General features: G+C 37.1%; 1 protein-coding gene across 2 annotated transcripts; it reads left to right on the top strand.

Moving 5' to 3' along the window:
- The first annotated feature begins 743 nt into the window (after window positions 1–743).
- Window positions 744–20,982, top strand: LOC101738441 (zinc finger protein 570). Of its 2 annotated transcripts, XM_004926674.5 has the most exons (7): window positions 750–1,760; window positions 6,964–7,093; window positions 9,250–9,393; window positions 10,949–11,152; window positions 12,001–12,162; window positions 13,344–13,556; window positions 18,174–20,982. In XM_004926674.5, exons 1-7 carry the CDS (start codon window positions 1,617–1,619, stop codon window positions 19,172–19,174), a joined length of 1,998 nt encoding a protein of 665 aa, XP_004926731.2. In that variant the 5' UTR covers window positions 750–1,616; the 3' UTR covers window positions 19,175–20,982. The 2 variants fall into 2 exon arrangements, with proteins under 2 accessions (XP_021204022.2, XP_004926731.2); XM_021348347.3 differs by lacking the exons at window positions 12,001–12,162; window positions 13,344–13,556 and having other exon boundaries at window positions 744–1,760.
- Window positions 20,983–21,080: the final 98 nt, after the last annotated feature.

The following is a 21,080-nucleotide window of genomic DNA, read 5'->3' as shown; positions in this document are numbered from 1 at the left end:
AAGTGCCCTGAAAATTTTAGACCAGTATATGGATATATTAACTCTACGTGCGGAGACTTATAATGGAGAATATTAATTTTGACTTTTTACTCGGATTTTTCAAGAAACACGATTGAGACAACTCTCGACCGAAACATAATGGAAAAAGATCTGAATATACATTAACACGTATTTAAAAAAGATAAATGAAGAATACTTAAGAATTGACTTTTTTGCCTTGAAATATACAATTATATATGAAAATATAAAACTTAAGAATTGGCTGTTAGTTCTATTGCCTTCCTCTTCGAAAAAAAACTCTAATAATACTACTCAACATTAGACGTGCGCTAATCATGTTCGGAACTGGATTGAACATGACATCGTTCTTTTGAGTGTCGGAACTAGTTCCAGTAAACATGTTCGCGGAACTGTTTAGTCCCACGAACATGTTAAGTCTAGTAGCTGTTTGTAGTTTGTAGCTGTTTAGTTCCGCGGACATATTAAGTCTAGTAGCTGTTTGAAGCTGTTTAGTTCCGCGGACATGTTAAGTCTAGTAGCTGTTTGTAGTGTAGCGAATCACGTATTAAGTTATTATTAATTACACAATATTTTTCAAAAAGGTATTAAAAATACAATTTTTTAAAAGCACTATATAAAAATAGATTGCCGCTTATGGCAATTATTATTGTAATTATTATTTTGTACGGTTTTTAGTTTTAGGTTCATTGTTACAGCTGGTTGCATAATTTATTAATGTACTGTAATTACTTTGTCATAATTTCAACTACTCTACTACTTTCATTATTTTTCAATGTATTGTATGATGCACCGGAAACTATAACCTATCAGTTGTTAATTAAAATACCACGTTATTCTGATATACAACGTAATTTGTGCTCGTTGTAGCCTTACCGAATAGCGAAAGTGGTGAATGTTTTAAAATTCTCTAATTTTGAATTATGATTTTCTAAGAAATGGTCTACAAACACTTAAGGTTAAGTGCTCGTAGGAATAATCCATGGTCAAGGTCAAAATCCATAGCAAAACATTTTAATTTATTCAACTATCGACTGTAACACGTAGGTCGTAGAGCATAACTTCAATATTAATAAAAATGTAATATGAAAGAGCTCCACACGCAGTTTCATGCACTCGCTCCATCTCACTCCCTCGTATTCGTGCCATATGTCGCCTTATCTCTTTACGTGGACTCGTGTCGGTTCGAGACTCTTTCGGGTGGACTCGCCGCGCCACGCCTCCGCGCCGCGCGGTACCTAATACCTATGCTCTAATCATGTCCGCATGTCCGTCATGTTCAACGCGTTCGTAGTTCCTGCATAACAGTACACTTGGAATGGAAATGGAACTGTCTGAACATGTTAATTTTGACAACTCGGATTGAATGATATAGTTCCATATGAGGACATAGTTCCAGGAACTATTTAGGTCCGGAACTACGCATGTCTACTCAACATTAGTCAACAATGTCAATTGTCAACATGGCGTGCTGTCAGCGTATGTTTTGGGAATTGTTTTAACCGTGTTTTAACATTTTCTTAATTTTTTTGCTTAATCTCTTGGTTGATCAATAACTGCTGACTCAAAGCGAATTTTAATTTAATGAAAATAAAAAAATGGAAACTGAAGTGAAAATGTACTTCGGGAGATGCAGATGCTGTTTGGAATATGGTTATTTAAAATATTTATGGTCCGAACATAAATGGCAGGGACATACAGAGGTGTACGGCGAAATGTTAACGAAATGCTACGCTTTTTCGGTCAGTAATAACAAATACCGAGATTTCAGGTATTAGAAATAGGTACTCAACATTATACGTATTGGTATCATTGTAACTAGATGTCTTGGCGAATGTCATGTTTTTTAAATTTAGGGACGGCATTTCAAAAAGACTGTCCTTTCTATTACGAAATCTTGAAAAACAACGAGATCACAGTCCAATTAACTATCTTCAACTGCTTTGTTATCTTATAGTTAAATCCCCTATCAGATTCTGATAAATAACTTGGTCCGTGTATTGGTACAGTGGAAAATATTGCTTTTAAGTTTATTATATTAATGTAATGATGTCCAATATCGGTACTGTAAAAACGTTATATTAATGCAACGGTTTTGTTTGTTTTGGTATACAATTACTTGTAACTCTAAGATGAAGATTTTTAATTTCCATTAATAAATACAGTTTATGGCTTACTTGCTGCTAAGTGATTACTGAAGCTGAACATAAATAATTTTACCTGAGATTAAATGTGAGGTTTAAGCGTGCTTCAATTGCATTACAGTTTTGCTGCTGAAATAAGCTAGAGAATGGTATCTATCTATTGATGTTCAGTACATTATACACATTCTTACTTAATAGTCCTTTTTATTTATTTATTAAGTTGCACCAACAAAGTGATCATCAATACAAAACATTGAACAATTGACAAAAATTCATGGCAGATGTCACCTCAATTATAGGTGCAATCGACAGTGCATAAACAACAAAAATAAAAAAATATATAACTAAGATTTGATTACATTTCAATGATTGCTTAAGATTAATTTATATTTAATTGGGAAATGATACGCGTCAGATTTTTCCTGTAAGTTGTGAGACAATTATAAAAAACATCAATTTCACTTAAAATTAGTTCAACACAATCGGACAAGTCCGAATGAACATGGACGGAGACCGCGCTACTGTGGATATTACTGTAGTCCGAAAGGATTTTGTTTAAGGGAGAGTAAGCATCTAAATTCGAACGAGCGGCTTTCTTATAAACGGCTTATATTTCTTCGTTCTTGGTGGGTACTTAGGGGATAAAGTACATTCTTACTCCTATATTTTTTATTTGCTATATTTATTCATATGTGTGTGTATACATCAGCTATTTATTTCAATTAATTATATATTTAAGCTAGTACCTACATATATTTGTATATAAATCTCAAGTTAACATAGTATAGAGAATCTTAGCAGGGACAAAATAATGGTCTCTGTGATTTGTCTTAGAATATTATTAGCTGTGCAGTTAAGCTCTTGCTGTTTGTCAATGGATGCAGTAAAGTTGCTTGTCTTTTTGACAAATCCAAGACATTGCTAATCAAGCTGAAACATAAGACAAGCAAACTGCTTTGGCACATTATTTATTTAGTTATTGTTCGATAATCGATATACTTTTGATTGTTATACTGTGTATTGATGGGACCAGGTTGGCATTTTTTTATTATGTTGTTGGAATCAGAAGAGCGATCGGTTAGTGTGGTATGGACATGTGATGTGTAAAGAGATGATGCAGGAGAGAGATGGTGATCACATGATTAGGTTATGTATGGAAATGGCAGTGCAAGGTAGAGGGGGAAGAGGTCTACTGAAGTGTAAAGAGATGATGCAGGAGAGAGATGGTGATCACATGATTAAGTTATGTATGGAAATGGCAGTGCAAGGTAGAGGGGGAAGAGGTCTACTGAAGAAGAGATGGATGCAGTGTGTGAATGGTAGCTGATAAAGGAGAATTGAATAGAAAAAATTGCCATGCCGACCCCACATTGTGGTATTCGGTGGAGGCAAAGAAGAAGCTGTTGGATTCAAAGGTAACATTGGAGAAATGTGTCAAATTCAGTTAATGTGATTAATTAGGGCAGCTACAAAATGACTTTAAAATGCTAAGATTTGACATTTTTATTTATTTATTTATAGTTCATGTAAAATTTACATTGGCGGACTTAATGCCTAAAGCATTCTCTATGAGTCAACCAAGGAAGTGCAGAGACAATAGTGATAGGTGCAAAGTATTTTATATTAAATTACAAGTACATGCACAAAAATGTAATACAATAATAAAAATAAGCATAAAAGTATATAAAGTATTTTATACATATACACATATAATAGTTTATACAGTATTCAAAGGAATATATATATATATAATAAACTAGCGACCCGCCCTCGCTTCGCTTCGGAAACTGTAATTTATTATTGATTTCTCCACTATTTAATGGATGTTATTATACATATTATAAACCTTCCTCTTCAATCACTCTATCTATTTAAAAAACCGCATCAAAATCCGTTGCGTAGTTTTAAAGATCTAAGCATACATAGGGACAGAGAAAGCGACTTTGTTTTATACTACGTAGTAATGCCAGTAAAAATTCCACAGATCTAATACGGTAACTTTTTTTAAAAGACTATTATACATAATTTATTATATATGTAGCATATTAAAAAATGCGTGGTGTCGTGGGACACCGGATAGGAACGAAGCTCCTTATTATAAAAATATTAATTTTAAGTTCTATTCGAGGTATAAAGAAAATAATTATTCGGGTATACATTTTTTATTTTGTTTTTTTTTATTGATAAATAGCGGCCGCTCCGGCTTCGCTCGGGTCTTTATCAAAATTTTCAAAATAAAAAATTATAATACACACACATTATCCCTTATATTTGCGTCAGGTCTCTAAAAATAGAAAATTATAAAGATAGTTTGAATATTATTTTTTTAATAAACTTTTATATTCGTTGAAATAATATTTGTTTTTATCTATTTTTATATTATTATTTTTCTAGTGTTCGTAAAAAGGTCATACATACAAAACAAAAGCCATTGAGTTTATTGAGTCAGAGCTTCCTTGTACTGGCTGAGCCCTTGCTTTGTCTGAGCCCTTGCTCGCCCACCTGTCCTTGTGAAACTGGAAAGGCCTCCGGGGCACCAGTAAACCCACAATTATGAAAAAGCTACCCTGTGAACGATATTTGACGTTGTTTATTTATTTTTTAATAAATTAACACTTATTGTGGCATAGCTATAATAGTCGGACATATGCTGTCGCCACATTTTTTTTAAATAATAATGTGTTCTACATAGTTATAGTACATTATTTTATTCTATCATCAATAGTTTTCGCAGCGCACGCGATGTAAAGAATACTTTAGGTAATTTTTTACACCTTTCGTTACATTATTGGAGTTTTAGTAAGGATCCCTAACTTTTTTCAAAAAATTTTATAGCCTATGTCACTCGGAAATACTGTAGCTCCTAAACAGTGAAAGAATTTTTCAAATCGGTTCAGTACTTTCAAAGCCTATTCAAAACAAACAAACAAATCTTTCCTCTTTATAATATTATTATATATTATATATATATATATATATATAGATTGACTAAACAAACAACTACAACTTAATAAATTCATGAGGATTCACCTAACTTTTCCAACAGCGTTCGCCGAACCCTTAACTTGACCAGTCAATAATAGTCCTGTTTTCGAGAGAGAGCGCATTCCATAGCAGAACCAACTGCACGACGAAAGAGCTACGAACATAACTACATGGATATCCCACCCAACTAGCCTCATTCCCCAGATATGGTGCTGGCCAAATAATGCTGTGTTCAAGGTCATATTGTCTTGTAGATTGGCAGTTCTGCTTATATACCGATCCCAAAAAATGGCCTAAGTTATGGATGCTCATTAAAAAAAACAACGAGAACTTAGTTGTGAACTGTAATGTAAGAAAGAGGGTATTAGGAGAATAATCTTTCTTCTTTTCATAAAGACTTTGGCGGGAACGCGAGGAGTGAAGGTGTGTGATTTGTTTTATTTTGTCTATTTAATGTTTCTTCGGGTTTCAATGTGTAATAATGGTGGTTTATTAACTATTTAATATCTGTGAAAGTGCACAAATGTGGGAAAATGAAACAAAGCCGCTGGACGTAACTTCTCGCATTCCTCCAAAAAGTCCACTGAAAAAATCTTAGTAAATGATCACCATTTTACTGAGATTATATTTCATGCCATATCATCTCATTTCATTTCATTTGTTTCATCCCAGTTGATTAATGTCTCAAATTAATCATCTTCATTTCATTTCACTCCATAATATCATTTTTCATAAAAATATGGTAAAAATTAAAATAAGACATGACTTAAGGGTCTTCTCAGTTACGTGGTCATAAAATCCCTTTAAAAAAAAAACTTCTTTTCATAAAAATGATTACATACCTAGAGTGGGTAGTATTAAAACACGGCGGACGTCTCACCTTCCGAGCGACGCAGGTGCTCACGGGTCATGGCTGTTTCGGTCGCTACCTGCACCTCGTCGCCCGGAGGGAGCCGACGCAGAAGTGTCACCACTGCAGTGGCTGCAACGAGGACACGGCGGAGCACACGCTCGCGTACTGCCTCCCCTTTCGCGGAGCAGCGCCGCGTCCTCATTGCAAAAACAGTAATGTAACGTTAAACCACGCTGTTAATTCCTGGGTAGTTTCCGGCGGTAGATTCTGCGAAGCACTGCTCTTGCTAGGGCCAGTATTAGCAACACTTTTGGTTTGAGCCACGCGAGCTCACCTACATGTTAGGGTGAAGCTGAAATAGCTTATCAAGGCTGTCAGCATAGGAAGGAAAAAAAAACCTTTGACCATGGTGCCAATTCCTGGGTAGTTTGGCTCGGATCGGCTTCCACTATCTCTTTCGATTAATTGTTATTCACATTGTGTGGGCGGTCTTCCACACGGTTCGTTCTTCAAATCAACGGAAGCGTTTAAACCAAAATCGCACGGTGCGTTAATTAGCAGTCCCCTCTCCAAACGCAACATTGATATTGCGAGCTGTTTCTGCAGCGTTAGTTCCACGTCGGAACTCGTGTTCAAAAATCACTCCAATTTTCGAAGTTTCCATCTTTCTTGTCTAAGTTGAATAAAAAAACAACTGAAAGCCGATAATCGAATGTAGCACATTTTTTAAAAGGTACCAATTGAAAAAAGTCACTCAAAAATCTCAAATCATGAAGGTTCTATATCAATTCGAAGTACCTATTACAATAAAACAGCAATTTCATACTTTAAGCCCTATTAAAATAATAAAACAAAATACGAACTTTTTATTATTTAGAAATACACTACATTAAATGTAGTACAATTGTGTGAGTGAAAACATATCTATAAATTTTCAACATTTTCCATTTACATACTCCACAGTGGATCCAGTTAGACTCTGAAGATTACAATCAAATCTGTGATCCATGCATAAAGAGGCTAAGGGAGTCGTGCAGTTTTAGGAATTTAGTTATAAGATCCCAGAAACAACTGATGGACGAGATAAGTAATGGTAAGTGTTTGTGCTAATCTCAAATAACTACCAGTGGTAGAGCATTCTGTGGTACTTGCACTGTTGATATGTGACCAAACATTAATCGCTATTATCGCAATATTTCCTTTGATAGCGCTGTAGTCCAGGCACCTTTAGAAGAATTCTTTTTTTATTGCTTAGATGGGTGGACGAGCTCACGGCCCACCTGGTGTTAAGTGGATACCGGCGCCCATAGACATCTACAACGTAAATGCGATCACCCACCTTGAGTTCTAAGGTCTTAGTTTTAACAGTACAATGGCCGCCCCGCCCTTTAAACCGAAACGCTTTACTGCTTCACGGCGGAAATAGGCAGGGTGGTGCCCGTGGTCTACCCGTGCAGACTCAAAAGACCTACCTACCACCCGTAAAGACTATTATCAAACCAGTCATACCTTACTGGACATAGATCTCTCCCAATTTGTAACACCAAGCATTGTTTTCATATTTCCTGTTAGACACTTTGTAAATCCATTCCATAGTATGATTACTGGTTCAATCAAGTATCTATCTGCTCCAATGTTGGCAGTAGGTAGAACATCGATGATCATGACTTAGATATTCTGCCTACTGCCCGCCGACTAGGCTTGTTGAAAAAATATCGGTACATCGAAATATCGATATTATTTTTTCAATGTATCGAAATTTTTGAGCGATATTTTATATTTCGATACATCGATGTATCGATATAAAATTCCAAGTATCGAAAAGGTATGAAAATCGATATTTTTTTCAGACCAACAAACATTTATTTTTTATTTTTTATGAAATTTCATGAAATTTCATGAACCTTCCTGAAATTTTATGAAATTTCACAAAATTTTATGAAATTATACTATTGAAATTTTATAAAATTTCATAAAATGTCATGAATAAAAATGATGTCTATTGATTAGCACGAATATTCTCTGTCAAATCATACCGATATATCGATATTTTGTAATAAAAATATAAATATCGACATTGATATTTTCAAAAAATATCGATACGATATATATCGATACTTTATTGCATTTTGGACATCCCTACCGTCGACTGCCAAGTCATAGGAATAGTTATGCTTGGAGTTTCTCTTAAAGATAAAATCAGGAATTGAGCTATTGTAAAAGAAACTTTTTTTTTATTGCTTAGATGGGTAGACGAGCTCACAACCCTCCTGTTACAACGGCTGCCCCACCCTTCAAACCGAAACGCATTACTGCTTCACGGCAGAAATATTTTGCGGGTTTGATTTTTATTACACGATGTTATTCCTTCACCGTGGAACTCAATCGTGAACACTTGTTAAGTACGTATTTCATTAGAAAAATTGGTACCCGCCTGCGGGATTCGAACACCGGTGCATCGCTCGATACGAATGCACCGGACGTCTTATCCTTTAGGCCACGACGACTTCGAAACTGCATGAAAGTTGACATAGCTATGTTAAATGATGACCCAGCTGGGTATCCTGGAATACCAGCGGCATCGCCCGGGCGGCCTGGTTGGGCCGCCGTACCGCGGAGATCGGCGTTGTTGGTCGTTGACTATCGCCTTGGCGACCCGTCGGTCGGGCCTCCTCAGGGTAGCGGCGCAAGTCGTATTGTAGTGATGACCGTGGGAACCCTGTATTCTGACCCTGGGCGGAGATCGGACGTCGGGTGTAAGAGTGCACGGGAGTCGCTTAGTGCGGTAGGGCCCTAAAAATATCCTGGGGCCCGCGGTCTGCTCCCAACATCTGCAGATCGTCGAGTCCCACATACATTGCGCGTCCCCTAGGCGCGGGGGGATCTCGTAGGAAGTTCGACCCCAGCCCGAAAAACAACAAAAGCTATGTTAAATGATAACTTTGACAATTAATATCAAATCAAAGTTTTCATTTATCTAGCCGTACTCGCCCGCTTCACAGGGCATTTAAAATGAACATTATTATTTAGTGTCATTATTAATAGGGAGTCCAACACTCATATAAATATTAGCCTATCCATTAAGTACAGGTATTTTCTACGTGGATACCAAGTTTCAAGTCAATCGGATGCATGGTTCAGTAGTTATAAGTTAAAATCCGTAAAAACCACTGTAAATTTATATTTTAGTATAGATTATTGTGTCAATATATTTTGCCTTAAAACTAAATTTTCATTAATTCTCTTCAGGCCATGAATCAACAATAAAAATTGAGTATGTAAATGAAGCAGAGAAAGACTCATCGGAGCCAGAACTCATGAGGGATAGTGTGTATGAAGAAGTGGAATTTTTAGATGATGTTCCTGTTGATGTCAAACCGAAAGAGAATGTAGGTAAGTGGAATGTCGTAACACAAACACTAGTATCTATTGTTTTCATGATGAAGCCTTAAATGGAAGGCCTTGAAGCGTTCCATTTAAGGCTTGAAGTGCAAGTGAGAACGCGCAACGAGCGACAAAGAGGCACAATCGGCCTCCGCGTTCAGCAGCGTTCGAGATCTGTCTCTCTCCTACTTGAGTGAGCGATGCATCCGCGTGGACAGCAGCTATACAATAATACAATTCAAAGCACATTCATACTTGTAAAAAAACTGTGTACATTGTAAAAAAAAATTATGACATAATTGTATTTATGCGTACAAATAATGTAACTTGTAAATGTAACTTGATCAATTCAATAGTGATTTCCATTTACCTCCTTCTCTATATCTATACAAAATATCTATCAAACAAATAAAATTAAAATTTTCTTTTGAAAAATGAAACCATTCCATCAGTATTTTCTTATGACGTTGTCACGTTCAACTAGTAAACCGACTTTACAGACAACCGATTTTTTTTAAAAATAAAATACAAGTAAAAAGTAGGACTTAAGGTACTACATAAATAAAATTCTTATAATATTAAATGTTAAATGTTTCATTGCTAAAAGCTATCTTTTTCTTGTGTGGAGAGAAAGTATTTACTACAAAGGAAGTGGTTTATGTAACTACTTATATGATTTGATGGATTAATAGAGATTTATATTTTATGTTTAGAATGAAAATTTTTGTCAAATTATGTGGCAAACCCTTAAAATTTAATTTTAGTAACAAAGTTATATCAACCGTATTTTGATTTTGCCATCGGGCAATAAGCCAGCGCTCCATACTTTTGTTGTGTTAAATACATAGGTCTTCTTATGGGACCGGTGAGAAGATTTCTATAAATAGTAAAGAGTTATTTTTACGAGAACCAGTTCAAAGCTCTGCTCTGTCTAATGCCAGAAGCAATTATTGGAAACGTCACATAGGACCCCTTTCCTTCCTCAACTACACATCAACTATCTCAAAGGGATCTAAATAATATGATATGGCCCGTGGAGTATGATATCAATTAAGGGGAGTCCACATATTATTATGTTAGCAGATTACTGTTGGACATTACAGAAAAGCATCCCTGAAACAACATGTAGAAGAAAAACATAAAATTACATAAAAAAAATTCTTATTTGAAGCATTTTAGACTTATTTCTATGTACTATCCTTAACCTTATTGTGAACATAGCTAGAAAAATGTTTGTTATATGAAACAGTGTTTGTTTTCTGTTGACCCATCATCATTCATCATTCTCCTGCCCTCATCATCATTCATCAGTCACCTGGGTTCGACAACATATTTTCTCTTTCCATACCACTCTATCATATACCATTTTTTCTCTCACTCCCCCCTTACACATATCATCTTTCACACAATCCATTCATTTTTTCTTCAGTCTTCCTTTTCCTGTAAAGCCTTCCACATTCATATTTAAAACTCAACCACATCTGTTGACCTATGTGATATATTAGATTAAAAAAAAACATATTAATTTGTAAAAAAAACCCGAATATTTCGTATTATTATGTAGACAGAAAAAGAATGAGCATCAGTCCAACAAAGAGAAAACTTCCGAACAAACAAGCAAAGAACATTGACAATAGGTTAACAAAATATGTTGTGGGAGACCCAGAGAAGACTATGGATGTGTCGCGAAGTAAAAAAAACTCACGTATAGATACTACAAATCACAATGGGAATTCAAATAGAATGTTGACTGAGGAATTGGATGAGTGTGAGTATTATTTTGTTTCTTTGTTTTTTTTTTTTAAATTGAGGTAACAAATCTACAAGTCATTGATGTCGTGGATGCATGATATATGTAAGCTTGTCTGAATTGATACCACGATCCTGCCTATTTTTGAAAATAAACAGTAATGCATTCCGGCTTGAAAAGCCATATTAAAATTGATTCATTGGTCTAATATGACAAATTGGGTAGCGGTATTTGCATTCGGCTGTGTTTTTTCCTCTCTATTCACCGGTCGTCTAAGGGGCTATTTCAAAAACTCTCAGACGGGTAGATTCGACCCCAGAGAAATTGCTAACGACTAGCCCAAGCAAGAGCAACGCTTCGCAGAATCTGCTAATGAGTCGGAATCGAAACGCACTGAACTGAAAGAATCTTAGAGGGTTGTGTCTTTGCTCGTCGAACTCTTGGTACTAATAGACGATTTCTACGGTGACGGTGACCGGTGACCGGTTTTTTAAGAGCTTAGGCTCTCCATGCTAAGGTTTTAGAGCCTAAGCATGGAGAGTGGATCAGGGGATTACGATAGGCATGTTTCGGGCTACGGCGGCTTTGTATTGCCCCGTCGCTTGGGTCGGATATGTAATTAGCAGCGGTCACCATAAGAGGGTTGACCGATGGCTGTGTTTTTAGTGGGGTTGATGTCGATGCGCCACTTCCAGAACGTCTGTCCTAATGTGACGGCCGCGATCTAGAGTTTATTGTCCATAAACAATATCTTCCTACTCGAGTACTAGATAGCGAAAATGACTAACCGGGTCGCTGGCGACCGAGGTATAACGGATCAGGGGGTCAACTGTGTTTAACCATATAAAGATCTAGGCAAATATTAGATTCAGATAAACAGACTTTGGTGCCAAAAATTGAATTCTTAGAAGTGGAAAGCCAAGAAATCGTTGAAGAAATTAACAAGGATGAGGAAATTGGACTCGAGAAGAAAACATATGAAGAAGTGGAGTATTTAGAGGAAGATGTTACAGACAACAGTCAACTAGGTTAGTTATTATAATCTTCCACGTAGCTTTTTGTTGTTTTAAAATAACAGGTCCATATATGTTTATGGGAATACGGTAAAGCTGTATAGCCACCTATCATCATACCTAAGTGCTACAATTTTAGGTGGATCTCAGATTCTCATTATTCTAAAAACCAAATTCATGTATTATTGGCACCTAATAGTTACTGTCTTACTCAATCCCCAAAGAAACTCTACAAGTGAATCGCTGGCTTTTTGGATGGGCGGAGCATCAGTCGTTGTAGACAGCTACTGTTCCGATGCCATAACCATTAACGCTTGTTTTCCAAGGTTCAGCGCTCTACCCCACGCTTATCATCCATTTAGCATGACATGAGATCATGACATCTATTGATGGCATGCATTGCTATGCGGATGACAGCCTGGGGATGCGCAATCAATGAATTAAATCAAGTTCACCGCATTTGAATTGAACTTTTTTTAATTGATTGGACTAATTGAACCAAGTTCAATTGGTCCAATCACTCGACTCGCCTCGGAGAGATCTACGCTTCAGATACAGGTTTTGATCGTTTCTCCTGCACCACGCTCCGAGAAAGATGCTGATGGCCGATATATCGCGCATCCCCCGTGGCTTCATCCGCATAGCAATGCATGCCATCAATAGATAGTATGTCATTGATATACAGGAAGCGTGGGGGAAAGCTCCAAGCCTTGTGGAACGCCATCGTTTAATGGTCATGATTTCGGAGAAGTAACCGTCTAGAAGTCTAGAATGACCTGGACGCTCCGCCCACTCAAAAAACTAGCGATCCACTTGCATCAGCTGGCGATCCTCAAGATACTTCAAGAGTTTCGTATTTATTATTCGCTCTATTACCTAGGAAAGGAAGGAAGTTATCGCGATAGGCCTATAACTTGATGGGTCCGATTGGGGTAGTTGGGGCCGTTGGGGTTAGGGTGGACGTGGGCGGTCTTCCATGAAGTCGGAACCTTGTTAGTACTATACGAGAGGCGATACAAACGCGTTAGCGCAAGTGTCAACTCAGGAGCGCACGTTTTCAGGACCACAGCAGAGATGCAATCTGGCCCACCCGACTTATGGAAGTCCAGGGCCCAGAGCTCCCGCTTAAATGCAAAGTTATTCAATTACACTGGATTTTCGCACCAAAGAAACAATGTTTGATATAATATTTACAGAGAAAGATCCGATAACAGTTTGCTTAACCCGGAAATGGCCCAAGAAACTACCCCGAGCCGAACGCAACAAGAGGTATCTTCAGTACACCGAGGAGGATCTGAGGAATGGCGTGGAGGCAGTCAGAAACAACAGAATGTCTAGATTAGAAGCGGCTGAATTCTATAACGTTCCGAGGAAGACTTTGGCTGCCAAACTCAAAATGGACGAGGAGAGTGAGTAGTTTAAACGAATAACAAACTTATCTATTCCTCTTGCTTAGAATTTTACTTGGTTCAATCGGTCTTCGTCGGTGCTCTATATCTAAAACAAATGTAGAAAATTATTGACAACATAAGATGCCAGGAACATGCGGTCGTAATCTGGTTATACTTGTCGTGGCGTATAGGAGAACACGCCTTGTCTGCATGTATCGAGCGAAATAACTATCACAGTGTTAAGATCTCACAAGTACACATTGTCTTAACGACACATGCACTTAATAAATACTCACGAGAAACTTTCACGATGAGGGTATGATCAAACCCGTGTAATTTCTGCTGGTCGCCTTTTTTATAGGTTAGGTGGGTGGACGAGCTCACAGCTTACCTGATGTTAATATTAAAACACGTACAGTAGTTTTTACAGACTGACTTTAATTAATATTTTAGCAGAGTAGGTAGGCACACATATTGTTTATAGCTTATGATAGATGGCGCTAAGTACATATATAATTATGTTACCCTACAACAACACCATCACTTAACATAATAATACCCAAAAAAAAAGTCAAACACAAATGGATTTTAAGCATGTAACATTACAACACCCATCTTGTACATAAAATAATATTTTTTATTTTTACTTAAGCTTTTTGTCAATATATCAGCTGGCATTTCATTTGTTTCTAAATATTTTACAACAATTAACCTATTACCTACTGCTTCCCTAATAAAATGAAATTTGACATCTATGTGTTTACTTCTTCTATGATACACACAGTTTTCAGTTAGCCTTTTAGCGCTTTGACTATCATTATATAATTCAATAGGAATATTTCATCTATCTATTAATTCAGTTAACAGTTTTTTTAAATAAATAGCTTCCTTACTTGCTTCACAGACAGCCATATATTCGGCCTCTATGCTAGATAAGGCAACAGTTTGTTGCTTCCTACTTTCATGAGAAACTAAACAGCCTAAATAAATAAAACAATATCCAGTGTATGACTTAAGATCTTGATTATCTGATGCCCAATCAGCGTCAGCATATGCTGCATAGCTATGTCTAAATTATTTTTAACATACAATAAACCATAATATTTAGTGCCACTCAAATATCTCAACACTCTTTTTTGCATGTTTCCAATGTGTTTCAGTATTACAGTTATTAAATTGACTTAAGTAACTTGTACAGTATGAGATATCGGGTCTAGTTAGAACAGAGAGATGTATTAGGCTGCCTATAAGCTGTTGATAAGGGAATTAGAATGTGTCTTATCTCCTTTCTCAAGCTTTAGATTAGTTTCCATAGGCGTCTCAACATTCTTGCAATTTAATAAATTAAATTTACATAATCATCTTTCAATAAAGTTTTTCTGACTAACAAAATTTTTATTAAGCTATTGCATAGATTTTATTGCGGGCCTTGAGCGCGGCTTGAGAGCGGAATCATGAAATTCCGTAACGAAAAAAACCTTCCCCCCCCAACGCCTACTATGTAGCTCGCGTTCAACACATTCACACGTTGCGCTTGTGTGGTGTTTAAAGTAAGAAGTCTAAACACCGATTTATGTACTATCAAAATATGTGATATAATTTCGTGGGCAACACAAGCGCCATCTATCGGCGACAAACGGAATTGTAAAATAGAAAATTATATCACATTACAATGCGTTGGGCGTGCCATTTTCTATCGCTTAGTCGAATAATTTTATTACTACTCCTACTACTCATTCAGTGATTGGAGTGGCATTAAAAATAAACTAGCTAAACCGTTGATTCTAGGCGAATGACAGTTAGAACTAGCATCCAAAGGCGTGTCTATCCCATGTAACGCCCTCTAGTGAGTGCGCGGTCAAAATGGAATACTCACAATGTAGCAGATTGATTGAAAGTTAGCCCACTGAGTTTCTCGCCGGATCTTATTTTATTGTTGTTTTAGTATTAAATTATTATTGTCGATTTATAATTGCATAAGTTGATAAAAAATGTTATGCAATAGCTTTACCGCGGCAGTCTCCGAGTGCCACACGTCTTTTTTTTATGAATCTTAATTTCCATGCCAGTACACTGTCTAAGCTGGCCTAAATCTTTTAACTTAAATTTTTGGCTCAGCTCAACTTTTAAATGTTCTACATCTTTTTCATAATTAGAAAAAATGAAAAAATCGTATAACACAAATAAAGCCACATATGTTTTATAATTTTTTGTTGATTTTATAAACAAACAATGTTCATACATAGACTTTTTATAGCCTAACTCCTGTAAACTCATTTCATTGGCCTTCTTGTTCCATTTAGTTCGCTTTGCTTTGGGGACATGGACCATTGCAGGACTGCCAAATATCCGTATATGATTTGGCTTTTTACCACTCCATATTTCATAAGGTGTTTTCTGAAGTCCTGCTGCCAATGTTCTATTTCGTAAATAGACTGCTGTGTTGATTGCTTCGGCCCAAAACTTTCTATCTAGGCCTGCTTCAAACAGAAGACACTGAGCTCTCTCCACGACAGTTCTATTAACTCTTTCACACAGGCCATTCTGTTCTGGTGTGTGAGGGTTTGTTGTTTGATGTACTATGCCTTTTTCTTCAAAAACTCATCAAATTCTAGCGAACAAAACTCTCCACCATTATCTGTCCTCAAGGCTTTTAGTTTTCTGCCTGTCTGTATCTCAACCAAAGTTTTGAACTCTTTAAAATATTTGAAAACCTGGTCCTCGGCTTTGAGAAAAAACACAAATGCCATTCTACTGTAGTCATCTACAAAAAGCAAAAAATACTTTGATAGTCCAATAGAAGATTGTTCCATGGGTCCACAGACATCTGCATGAACAAGTTCAAGCACATTTTCACTTCTCGTACCTTTATGTGAAAATGGCAATCTTGACTGTTTTCCTTCACAGCATATGATGCACTTGGACATATCAATTTCAGCTTTATCCATGTATGATATCCCGTCCACAGCACCATTCTTCATAATATTCAAGCTTCTGCTGTTAATGTGTCCTAATCTTCGATCAGGTTTGCTTTTCCTACCAGCACATTCTGTCGATTGCGTATGTAGCAAACGTCTTCTTCGAAGCCCACTTTGTTTCCATTACGAATCATCTGACTTACTGATAATAGATTGGTCGATAAGTTAGATACACATAACACATCATTAACAGGAATGCTAAATTCTGAATGATCGACAATTGTCGTTATTATCGTGTTTCCTGAGCATTCTATAGGTAATTTGTCTTTATTTGCAACTATTATTTCCCTTACTGTGTGGTTATAGGAAACATTCTGTAAGCAACTCTTTTCTGTTATCATATGTGAGCTTGCGCCTGAGTCTATGCACCAATTATTCTTATGAAAACTTTCATTTAAAAATATTGCACTAAATGATTGCTTTCACATTTATTTTGTATATTTTTACATTTATTCATATAATGACCTAACTATTTACATTTATAGCATCGGATTGCTTTATGATTAACAAAACTAGCAGCCGGCGATGTCGTTTTTTGTTTAGACCCATTTTTCTTGTTTCGGTGCTGCCAACCTTTCGACAAAAAGGCATTGTTCGTTGCAGTGTTGTCAACTTCTAAACTCATGTCCAGTAATTTTGACTTGATGGCATCCGTACTAACGGCTAATCCAGAATGTTCAATGGCCATTATCATAGGAGCAAATTTATCTGTTAGGCCCGCTAATAATAGTGAACCGATCCACTCATCAATGATCTGAAAACCCGTACTTTTAAGTTTTTGTGTAGTGTGGACCATTTGCGTTACATATGCTTCCATTGATTCGCTATCTTCTAATCGAATTGATATTAGCTGACGAAGTAGACTGACGCGACGCGTGAAGCCACAGTCATCATACAGGGCTTTTAAACGCTTCCACACACCTTGTACTGTTTGCTCGTTTTTAATGTGAACATAAATTGAAGGGTCAATTGTCATAATAAGTTTAGCTTAGCTTTTTTTTCATCAATAGAACTAGCATCGGTTGATGATTCTAACTTATGAATATAGACACCTTCCAACATCAAAAAATGTTCAGCTGCAAACGCCCACTCGTCGAAGCCACACACACGATAACTGATTGTCACACACAAATAAAGATAAATTAGGAACGATTTTCACTCTTCTTATATAGTTTATCCAGAAACAGTTCACTGATAGTCCACCAGGGATAAAAAAGCTATCAATAAAAAAGGTAAATTGTTGAAATGTCGATGTTCGACTAGTAGGTAGTTTTCACTGTACTCTGTGGTGAGAAAAACGCCTTACTACATTGAGTAATTATACTGAGACATTTTCGTTGTAGATGTCTATAGGCCCCAGTAACTACTTACCAGGTGGGCCGTGTGCGGTGATAATGCCGCGCGTCAGTTGCTGTGGGGACTACAGAGCATCACTTGGGCCTACTGAGTTTCTCGTCAGATCTTCTAAGTGGGTCGCGATTCCCACTTGGTAGTAGAGAAGCACTGCTCTTGCTAGGACTAGTGTTAGCACTCACGTACGCGTCCTGGCCTAGCTGGACTAGTCCTCTAGACCACAAGCGAATAGGTAGAAAAAATAAAAAGCAACAGTTACACCGTGAAGCTTATTTCGTAACGCAATACAAACTTTTATTTCCAGGTGTAGACCCGGCACGAGAAGAGATGTACGTATTCATAAAGGAAATAAAAAAAATACTCTCATTCACGAATGCCACGCCCTACAAAAGTAAAATGTCCACCTACAGCTGCGCCTATTGCACCGAAGTGTATTTCCAAACGGCGGACGACCTCCGCAACCACACGCGCACAAACCACATCGACGAGCGAACGAAGAAGGTCGACCTCATGATGAGACCTCACGCGATGAACGAAATCTTAAAGTTAGACGTGAAAAACCTCATTTGTGTGGTCTGTTGCATCCCGATGGACGACTGGAATGGTCTATTTAGGCATTTAAAGAATACACACGGTATCGTCTTCACCTACGCGTACAAAAGGGTCATTCCGTATATCTTGGACGAGGAGCCTGACTGCGTGCTCTGCAAGCAACACTTCACGAACTATGTCCAGCTCGACGTCCACATGAACAGCCACTACGACAACTACGTCTGTGACGATTGCGGCCAGACCTTCATATCGGCTGCCAGGCTAAAGAATCACTCCAAGAAGCACGATGTTGGGAAGCACACGTGCAAATACTGCAACAAAGTGTTCGGTCTAGAGCATTACCTCAAGAAGCACGAGGCGGTCGTTCACAAAGCCAGGTTGTACTACAAGTGTTACCACTGCCCGGAGAAGCTGCCAAGCGATAGGGAGAGGAAGGAGCATATCGAAGCGAACCACAGGGAGAAAGTTAAGGAGATCAGCTGTGACATGTGCGGCAAGATATTCAATTGGCGGCAGTACTACATCGCGCATCTGAGGAAGGTCCATGGCGACAGGAAATACGAGTGCACAGTTTGCGATAAAAAGTTTTCTCAGAATGGAGATTTGAGTCGGCACGTCGAGTCCAGGCATAACGGCGCCAAGAACCACGTGTGTCCGATGTGCGAAAGGAGATACTCCTCGAAAGCGGCGCTGGTGACGCACTTCAAAATTCATTCGAACAATAACGAAGTTGTCGTTATAAATTACACATAAGCAACTCTTAGGGTTCTCACTAGCTGTACGATTTTAGCGAATCGTAAACAAAACTTCATTGACGGTTTAATTTCGCCTCTTTATGATGTCAATTAACTTTTTGACTGCCCTGTTTGTAGGTATAATGACCGAGCGGGTGATATGGCTTGGTCGAAGATTATTCCTCCGTGATTATACCTACAAACTGACGGTCCGAATGTTGTTCGGAACTTGTATATATGCAAGCTTATTTTGAAAATGTCGCAAACGAGATTCAGGTATTTGTTAAATATATTGTGTTGTATGATTGCTGCCGCCACACCATTTGGGTCACACGTGCACTTGCAGCGCACTGAAGTAATTATTTCGATCTAGTAAGCCAATCCGTAGAGTCCCAGAATGAATCTAAGAGTAAGAGACCTAATTACGTTATACGTTAGAAATAAAAGAAACCAAAGTTGGACGATCCAGAAATCGACATAATTACTTTAGTGTGCCGTGTAAGGCACCACGGGTTTACGTGGCGGTCAAAGGGTTAATTTATCTGGACTGGGTTAATTATTGAAAAAATTATCGATAGAGATTTAAATCGTTTTATTGCATAGTACAATGATACACACTGTCTTATTTAGGAAGAGTACCTAACCTATTTTATTAAACGACTCTACAATGAGTAGATGTGTAGATGCGACATTTAATATTTGATGCAGAATACATTAGGGCAAAGAACGTTTGAGAGTTATGTACTTACTTTGCAATATTATTTGCGACGTTACACAAAAACTGGACAGCTGTCTTCAATCACGGATGCCATTAATAAAGGCGAGATTAAACCGTAAAATTAATTGTAAGCTATGTTTGATAAAACTGATAAAAGTAGAAAATAAACGATAAGCCATTGAAATGTAAATTTGTTAATTTTGTAAAAATAAAACTAAGCACTAGTCTCCATGAAATAACTCTCCACAGGATAGAATTTTCGCGCGATACTGACAAATGACGTCATTGTTGCGTTGAATTCATTTAAAACGGAGATTCGAACACTGAGGTAAGTATCAGTTTTTTAAAAACAAATACGTACCGAACATGTATCAAAAAAACAATTTAAATGTACTACGGGACGAACAGACATATTACAAATTTATTTGTACATTTCTTGCATCAAATGAAGGTAAAATTATATTTTCTTCTACAGAGACGGTTAGCATTTTTTTTTCAATTTTTGCTCACTTATATTATAGATCCAATGGATGTGGAAGAAAATGGTTCGTCCGAAGAATCTGTTATTAGAGTCAAAAAAAAACCTAATTTTTTAACGACTTATTTTCTGAAAGTGACTCACCTGTGATGCACGTCACCCCATGCAATAGTCAAGTGTGACGTACCGGTGGGTCACGCGGCCGCGCCGGCGCCGGCGTGAACATACTAAAGGATGTTTATTTTTGGAATGAAAGGTCCGTTTTATTTGGTATCAGTATCAACAATTCGATGTTTTTCATTAAACTTCAATATTAAGACCCAATTCAAACAGCTGAAGTACTTAGCTTTTTTTTGTTATGATATGGTTTTCCAAATATTTTAACTTTAAAAGGCTCTTCTGTAAAGTTGTAACAATATCGCTTAAAACAAATGTTATTCACCCCTCGATACGTACCGAACAGGTATCAACTAACCAATTTAATTGTAATACGGGACGAACAGACAATATTATAAATATATTTGTACTTTCTATTGATGTCGCGTCATATGTACTTTTGTAGTGTTGTGAAAAATGTAGTCGCTAAAAGCGAGACTATAAGCGAGAAATAAAGATTTATTTTGTACGTGTATTCTTCGTCTTTTCATTTAATATGCAAATTGGCTTCTTGCAATAGGTACTATTGTTGTCAATGTCGAATTGATAAAAATGTTCAATTATTATTATTTT

The sequence above is a fragment of the Bombyx mori genome, chromosome 24 (assembly GCF_030269925.1).
Source record: "Bombyx mori chromosome 24, ASM3026992v2".
NCBI classification, from domain to species: domain Eukaryota; kingdom Metazoa; phylum Arthropoda; class Insecta; order Lepidoptera; family Bombycidae; genus Bombyx; species Bombyx mori.
This window is presented reverse-complemented; position numbering and strand designations above follow the sequence as displayed.

What these genes read in the sequence shown, in the direction of transcription:
- LOC101738441 (XM_004926674.5), top strand. Translation starts at nt 1,617, where the DNA reads ATGGAAACTGAAGTGAAAATGTACTTCGGGAGATGCAGATGCTGTTTG. An exon ending in GATGGACGAGATAAGTAATG is followed by an intron (nt 7,094 to 9,249) that starts GTAAGTGTTTGT and finishes AATTCTCTTCAG; the next exon opens with GCCATGAATCAACAATAAAA. An exon ending in ACTCAAAATGGACGAGGAGA is followed by an intron (nt 13,557 to 18,173) that starts GTGAGTAGTTTA and finishes TTTTATTTCCAG; the next exon opens with GTGTAGACCCGGCACGAGAA.